General features: G+C 39.5%; 1 protein-coding gene across 1 annotated transcript; it reads right to left on the reverse strand.

Annotated features, from left to right (window-relative positions):
* Positions 1 to 1,691: 1,691 nt before the first annotated feature.
* tm2d3 (TM2 domain containing 3) lies at positions 1,692 to 7,566 on the reverse strand. The gene is made up of 6 exons (XM_034896198.1): positions 7,329 to 7,566; positions 5,636 to 5,737; positions 4,719 to 4,879; positions 3,739 to 3,913; positions 2,882 to 2,957; positions 1,692 to 2,739 (listed from the first exon to the last, which is right to left on the reverse strand). The coding sequence occupies exons 1-6, from the start codon at positions 7,519 to 7,521 to the stop codon at positions 2,574 to 2,576; spliced, it is 873 nt and encodes a 290-aa protein (XP_034752089.1). The 5' UTR covers positions 7,522 to 7,566; the 3' UTR covers positions 1,692 to 2,573.
* Between the last annotated feature and the right edge of the window lie 745 nt (positions 7,567 to 8,311).

The raw sequence follows: 8,311 nt of genomic DNA on the forward strand, positions 1-8,311 counted from the left end.
GAATACATTTTTGTTTTCCTTTTTACATGATTAGCAATTCAAAATTTAGGAAGTCGTGACTTTGTCTGCCTTTGACAAACAACATTTTGGCTCAACTCCCAATAACTGTTCATTCTAACAATGTGAATAATAATTACTGTTTGGGATAAGTACCACAAAATTAAATTATTATACTTATAAGACGAAGTTCTAGATAATTACCATTAGTCAAATTGGAATATAAAGAGGGATAATAGAAAAACGAAATCCCGCTCTGGCCATTATTTGTAATTGGGCAGTAGCCATTGATGTATGAATATATGATATTTAATGCATGCCATTTACTCCAAAGATTGTCCAGCTCTGTTTGAGCGCAGTATGTAAAAGTTAGTTGATTTCATGTCATTGTACATTCAGCTTTGTTATACTGAAGTAGTCCATCATATTATTTCTTATTAGTTTAAAATGCATGTACCATATAATAATAATGTAGGATTTTAATGCTATACCCAGAGGTAGTGGAATACACATAACCACACAGTATGATTCAGACAGCTGATCGCATGCTGAGGCCAGCAACTCATAGGGAGCATTTTCTCAATATTGAAATTACAGGTTTCCAAAAAGGTACAGAACAATTTTCTTCTTGCAGAATATGGCTGAGCATTTCATGTTTCAACTCAAAAGAATATGACACACACTTGCATCAGTCTGTGGGAGGGAGCTGTAGTGGCTTTGAGTGGGTGTCGACAAATTTGAGGAACTAGAATAAGGGTGGAGTAAATTTACAACAGTCTCGGCAAAGCAGCCAATTGGAAAAGTCAACACCTTACTAGAAAGGAAAGGATTTTTTTTTTCACCCTTACATTATGTAACCTGAGGACAGAGATATCTAAATGATTTGCTGAATGAAATACTTATGTAAAAACTTGACAAAACAGATTCACTGACTGTCTGTTACTGTTAATGTTTAACCCCTGCCTCTGTCAATCCGGTGCCTTGCTCAAAACCCCTAAACAGTTTAGGGAGTGTTCCTCAGCCACTGGGTCATGCTCCTGACCCCCCTTCCTTCTGTCATATGCCTGTGGGTAACACAGGCTTCTGGCACAACTCTATGTTTAATGTGAGGAAAAGCACAGACATATGTGAAAATGACTTCAGCTAATAATAGAGGATTCCAATCAGAGGCTGAGAGGAACAGCATTCAAATAGATGGCCCAGCCTGAGGGCCCCTTGTCCTGCTCAACTCCAATATTGAGATAAGGCCGACCTCTTATTAAAGTATTAAGCAAGTCAGAAAAAAACTGTTTTGTTCAGAATGATTGCGTAACTAAGGAAAAATGTTGTTTGCCTATTGCAAATGAACACAAGAAAGTCTGCTAATCTGAATTTTAGAATTGAAATGTCTTAGCTTTCAGTATGTGGCTTTTCAAAATAAAATTGCAACTCAAAATTGTGCCTCATTTCACCAACTAATGACTTGGTCACACTTTCTTATGTCTTCAAAATCCAGTTCTCTTTTTGCAAAAACACGGCCTAATTGTGCACTGGAGCAGTGTAGCCCCATTAAACAAGTCAATGAAAATGTTAAGCTGTGGTTCTTGTATATCCACTGACAACCTGAAATACAATTCAATAACCACATACAGTGTTCCACAATTTTATTTACATAACTTAAAAAAAAGAAGTAATTTACACTGTTGGAAACATTCAAATTATCTGACACTGACATATCATTTATGACAAACATACACCGTTAGAGATTATTATCTCTGTGTTTCCAAAAGAAAATCTGACTACATGTTGCAGGAAGTGATGACAAATTAAGAGTTCATGCCTCTGCCCTTCTTCCCGGTTCTCGACCAGTTCCAGTTGAAGATGCAATAGTTCTTTTGCATTTAGTTTTATAACATATGGACTTTATAAACAAGATTTCAACATTTGATTTAAGCAGTGGTATTATTTATCTTGCTCTTAAGGCAAAATTCTTACAGTTGTGGCCCGACTCAATGTAGCAGAAAAAAAAGAAACTGTAAAATAACCGTTGAACGCATCCACAGGACCAACTGTAAATCAAAATACTACAACAAATTCCTTTCTGCATTATGCTTTCTTTCAGGACATAACTACGACTTTCCAGCTTGTCTGTTGTGTCTGGTGTCACTATTAACAGCTGTGCATTAAGGAAGGAGCAACACAGGGCTCCAAGGTGGCAGGATGTCTGTGAAAGCACTGCTCAACAGGAAACCAAATCTACCTATAGATCAGCATGACAGAGCCTAACCACCAGTTATGTCAAACCAACCAGATAGACATGACTAGCTCCCTACCCCCCCTGCACAGATCCATCTGCAGAATCTCAACAGGAGGCAGACGCAGAGTGATTAGGACTGATCTGATGGTTGTGTGGGTAGAGTCATCGTTGGTGTAGTGAGGAAAACACTTCCTGCCTGTCAACAGATGGGATGAGGACGCAAGATTGGGCAGGCATTCGTTCCAAGAACACAGCATCTCAGATCTTCCATCTTTGAGAGTGAAGCGGTGTGAAGGGAAAGAGGGCACCAACCATCTCGCCACGTCTCCGGAGCTTTGCTTCAGATGTAAAGAGAGCCGTCAGCAGGTCCCACATAACCCACCCCTATCAGAAGAACATCTATCAAAGTCCAAATGCCCAGGCCGCCAAAGCTGAACAGTTTGCCCAGGCCCTCTCTCCACTGGCCCAGATAAAACCGATCAGCCCCGAAACCACCAAGCGTGATGCTACAGAAAGACACAAGAGAAAATGCAGAACAAAGTCAAGATGCTATTCTATCACACATCCTGATTCAAATACATTTTTGTTGTTGTATGTTTCCAGCATCTAAGCCGGTTATAACTCGTGTGCTACGAGTGGCGGGTTTACCTCAGTGCTAATGCCGTTGACCATTTGTATCCGCCTGTCCAGTTACAAAATAAACGTTTCTGGAAACGTCTTTTACCTACAGAAAAAAAAGACATTCAGGGAACAGACTGTGGACCTGATGTTCAAAACATTTTCCAGGCAAATTAAGAAACTACAAGAATAATTCAGGAAAACTAATGACTGAAAACACACTTCCATCAGCAAATTTACAATATATGTATAAAGCATTATGAAACATTTGACATTGCTTTTCCTGACAATTTGTGTTTTGGGTTTTCATTTAGGTTCCTATATTGAGCAAGCATGTACCCAATGCACTAAATATTTGAATACAACAAGTAAAACATCCAAAACTCTGCTTCCTGCCTCCTCACCTATACCCGTTCCCGTGACCACATTACTCCCATCCTTCAGAACCTCCACTGACTCCCTGTTTCCAAAAAAATCCAGTTTAAAGTTCTACTTCCACCCACAAAACCCTCCAAAACCAGGCTCCTTTCAACCTCACAAACCTGCTCCATCGCCACAAAAATACAGTATATATTTTTTTTTATTATTTATATGAGCGATTTACACCTGGAAGATCTTAGAACTGCTATTAGCAAAAGCCCTCCTGTCCTGAGGACTGAAAATTGTAATATTTGTCACATTTATTATAACAGACAGTTTAACCCTGCAAAGGATACTTAAGGGCAACCATGAATGGCTAACAATTCACATTATTGTTTTAGGAAAAAGGAAAATATGAAAATCTGTAAACCCTTACTTTCTCTGGTCTACAGTGACTTACTGAGACACAGTTACCCCGCTGAAGGTAAAGAAACCGAGCAAGCTTTACAGCAGTGCTTTTGTCATACCTAAACAATGTACATGGTCTAACACGTCACAGGTGGCGTTGTAGCGCTTGCGCGGGCAGGAAACCGTCATACAGTTGGTGGAGTTTGAGCAGCGGTACTGAGACGGGTCCAGCTGCCAGCAGAACTGACAGGTGATGGAGAGGGAGAAGTTGGGTTGCTGCTGTCCCGACTCTCCCTACAAATACAAAGAAACAGGTAATCAAAACACATATATTACCAAATCAACGCATCACAGCTGTTTCTTAAAATCACTAGCCCCTTTTGCACAGAGATTATACGAAAGGTTAGCAAAGGCTGCATAATGCTGCCCCAGTGTGTGCTTTCACATATGCCGGCCTTTCAGGAGCAACAGTGGCATGATGTGTAACACAACAGCGTCTAGAGTGTGTAAGCCAAAACGCATCAATAATCAACCACACAAACGCAACCAGACCCACAAACTGCAAATATTATTCATTATAGTAGCACAATTGTCCGTAGAGAAGGACAGAGACGGCCGCAGATACCGAGCATGTGTTTGACGGAGGCAGAGCGCGACTGGAGGATAAGGTGGATACGTTTTTTTCGTAAGTTATTAATAACTGTGGCTACTCAGAACGCTGCTTTGTAACTTTTTTTACCTGCCTGTGGGTCGAATCGTGCTTCGTACTGTACGTGGCCCCGCTACGCCGACTGTCCTTTTGACACAGGCGTGCGTTTAACGCCGTTACGGCTCTGTTAATACGTCCGCTGCCGTCTTAAAGGCACAACAGTTCTGTCCTTCCCTTCCATCTTTGTAAACGTTCACACAGACAGCTTGGTGACATTTCTCAGGCAACATTCAGATCACTTCCAGTTTCATAGTTGACACAAATGCTACAAGCACAACATGACAGTATAGTCGATTTTTCAGTTCCCCTTTTATCAAGGAGCTAAACATGACAGAACCGTCCTCGACCTTTATACAGAATAGATCTATCACAACATGAACTGCTACTCACAATACAGTGAACTCCTTTTTTGGGTTTACAAGTGAAGGAAGCTGGTTTCCTGTAGGTGCAGTTGTGTTGGTAATTGCAGTGCATGCAATCAGCTGGCAGGCGACTACACAAACCCCCACTAGGACACCTGAAAGCGTAGCTCTCTTCATCTGCGGGAGACACTGCAGAGTGGAAAACATTAAGTTAAAGGAGGTTTTTCTTTTCATTTCTAGCCAGAATAATCAACCTCAAGTGACAAAGTTAGATGAAAGTTAATTTTACGACTAGGTCTGGGAATAAACTTGTAACCGCATCCCTCTAAATATCTTGCCAAATTAAGAAAATAAGGCTGTAAAGGTAAATGACTAACACTGCCCTCCACAAAAAGACCAACAAACAAGCCTTGAGCAAGGCCATTCACTCCTGATTGCTCCATTAAGGCTCTCTGCTGGCCAGCAAAAGAAAGAGGAAAATTGTTATTGCTCTGTTGAAAAGAAATTAACTCTTCAAGGCCTAGATAACACATGAGCAATATTACTTGTGAAGTGAACAGGGTAAGAAAAAATATTTTATAAGGTGGAAAACCTAAAATATGAAAAGGCATTTGAACGCTGACAAATCCTACCTGAATAAGCTGTTGTTTCTCTGTATAGCATAGCATAGATAAATTAAGTATTCAGAAAGATAACTGTGTTAAATTACAGAGGTTCCATAACCATATATATTTATATATTTACACACACACACACACACACACTCATAGTCCTAGGCTATACATGAAGAATTCCTTGCTATTCTGTAGCACACCTTATGTAGGAAAATGCTTCTATGTTGGACTTCAAACATGAAACAATATGTAATTAATGTGTTTGTAAAAGAAACTCTAGTTCCAGGTTTCAAGCAATATGATTAATGTTACTTATAACTGATGTGCTTACCAGAGGCTGCAGCAGGGACCACTGGGCTGGTGATGACAGGTCCTTGCTGGGCATCTCTGGTGTAGGGAGGCTCCTGGCCAACATGAGGAGAGCTCAGGTACCCTGACAAGCAACCAGGTAACCATGTTTATGAACAATATACAGTATGTGCTGATTGTGCAGATACCTAAGCAACAGCTGACAACAGGCTGTGGTGTGTTGAGATCATATCACAGCATTTGGTCATGCCAAACATCGCTCCTTGTGAGCCTTTGTTTTTATAAAATGTCATTGAGTATGGCAATATGAAAGCTATAGTTACAAAAGTTACATACTGCCTAAAACGCTGATATCAGTATCAAGAAGTACTGGATTGTATGCACTGATCCAATACTACATAATAAAGCTCTAAAGAAAATCTATATTAAAGTAGTTTATTTATGTTCTTTTTCCATTATAACTAACAGCTAGCTTTAGAGGCTAGCAGTAGCTCAGTCCGTAGGGAGTCGGGTTGAGAACCGGAGTGTCACTGGTTCAAGTGCAAATAGGGACCAAAGTATGGTGGTCTGGACTGGTAGCTGGAGAGGTGCCAGTTCAACTTCTGGGCACTGCCGAACCCTCAACTGCTCGGGGTGCCTTTCTCTCTGACATCTCTCCATTAGTGCATGTATAGGCACTGAGCATATGTGTGTAATTCAGGCCTGTGTGTAATAACAACAGAGTGTAAATTGTAATTTCCCCTTGTGGGACTAATAAAAGGATACATTATTATTATCATTATTAGTATTAAACAGGCCAGCAAGCTACCCACCGGCAAGATCAAGACAGGGTAGGTGAATTAAAACAATGTCATCTTGATGTTACGTTTTACAGACATTTATTGCATTGTGTGTCTGTTAAGAGGCAAAAAGGCACTCTTAAACTTGTCCCCTTAACTAACCGTTTTAGCTCAGTTAAAGCTTGTACACGTAAGTGCAGCTACTTAACACTGCATCGGATGTGTCGATGGACTTCACAGTGGTACTGTAAGCGATCAAGATGAACATAAACATTGGCCGGAATTCTCCTTTAAAGTCAAATATTTACAAGAAAAAAACGTGCATATTCTGAGATTATACATGCATTTGTTTGTTGTTAAATCATAAATTTGCAGTTAGTGACTTAACAGACATTAATTTAAGTGAAAATCTATAAAAATTAGCTACGTTACAGCCTTTAAGAAGCCTAATGACCAACGTTTGCCGCATTAGGCTAAGGTTACAAGACAGAGACACCAACAACGTTAAATATAGATTAAAACGTCCACTACAGGTGTTAGTAATTAATAACACATACTTTTGTTTTAATAAAACATCTAAGTTAGCATTAACGTTAAGCTAACCTAGCTATCGTTAATGCTCAACTGTAACGTTAGCTAACTGGCTAACTGGCTAACGTTAGGGACACTTCTTGTAAAATAAAATAAACTCTAACACTAACTTCTGTAATTAAAATGTCTGTTGTATAAGACAAACAACTGTTCAATAAGCTCTGGGTTACTCACTGCATCAAATGTTTTCATAGCTGCCTGGCTAGCTAGAGGGCTTTAGCTAGTTAGTTAACGTTAATGCTAAAAAGGAGGATGCTAGGAAGGAGAACGATCTTACGACAACTACAAATGTAAGCTAACCATACACGCAAGTAAAGCTGGTTGACATCTTTAACATAAACATACCATTAACACACTGTAAGACCAGGTCCATAAACAAAACGATAACGATTCCGGAGGTTTTGAAGCTCCGTCCTCGGTCCGGTCTCCATATCTGACAGATAGTGGCCATTGTTGCAGCAGAGCAAGACAAAGCTACATTTAGGTCATGTAGGAAAAAACGCAATTGTGAGCAACCTTGGGAGTCAATTTTTACCATACGTGTATGATTATTTTAATTTTTTTGCAGAAGTCTTTTTTCCTATGGTTGTTTGATCTTCCAACTAAAGCCGTGGAGATGGCATGAAAGAAGTATTCAGCTGAAACCAAACGGTCTTTGGCTGCCTGACACTAATTGCTCCCACACAGTTTGTTGCACTCCTACTACATGTGTCCTACTGATTAGATCTAAGCACTTCGCAAATTGAAGTTTATAGACCTTTCAGCCAAAAAAACCAACCTCAAAATCTTTCCAGAAATTTTGAAAATCAATTGTAACTATAAAGTAATGAGAATAAAGACCAAAAGATATGGAAAAGTTTGTAATCCACTTTCCCATGATTTTTCCCATGACAGTAAACGCAACAGAACTTCCTGGGTTCCACCCACAAACCCCGGTGATCTATTCAAAGGTTTGATTGTTTTTTAAACTTACTATTCACTCAACCATTTCTTTATGATTTTCCTATAATAATGTCACATTTACTTTGCTGTTCATATGGTGTGACTTCTGTAGACGACACCAACATTGTCCTTTCATGATCACCAGGAGCTCATTTTTGGGGAAACAGGAAGTATGGGAGAAATGGCCTACATGTCACTGTCTGACATACAGTATGTTCCTGATAGTGATAGAATCTGTCATTACAGGTAGAGACATGTAGCCATCCAAGAATGTGTCAACCTGAATTGGTTTGTACTCTACAAAATAATCATACTGCTATTTACATGTAGTTACTGTAAAACACTAATTTTTGTATTAAGTGCAAAAAAAAAAACATTCAGTCAAA

The sequence above is a fragment of the Etheostoma cragini genome, chromosome 1 (genome assembly GCF_013103735.1).
Source record: "Etheostoma cragini isolate CJK2018 chromosome 1, CSU_Ecrag_1.0, whole genome shotgun sequence".
NCBI classification, from domain to species: domain Eukaryota; kingdom Metazoa; phylum Chordata; class Actinopteri; order Perciformes; family Percidae; genus Etheostoma; species Etheostoma cragini.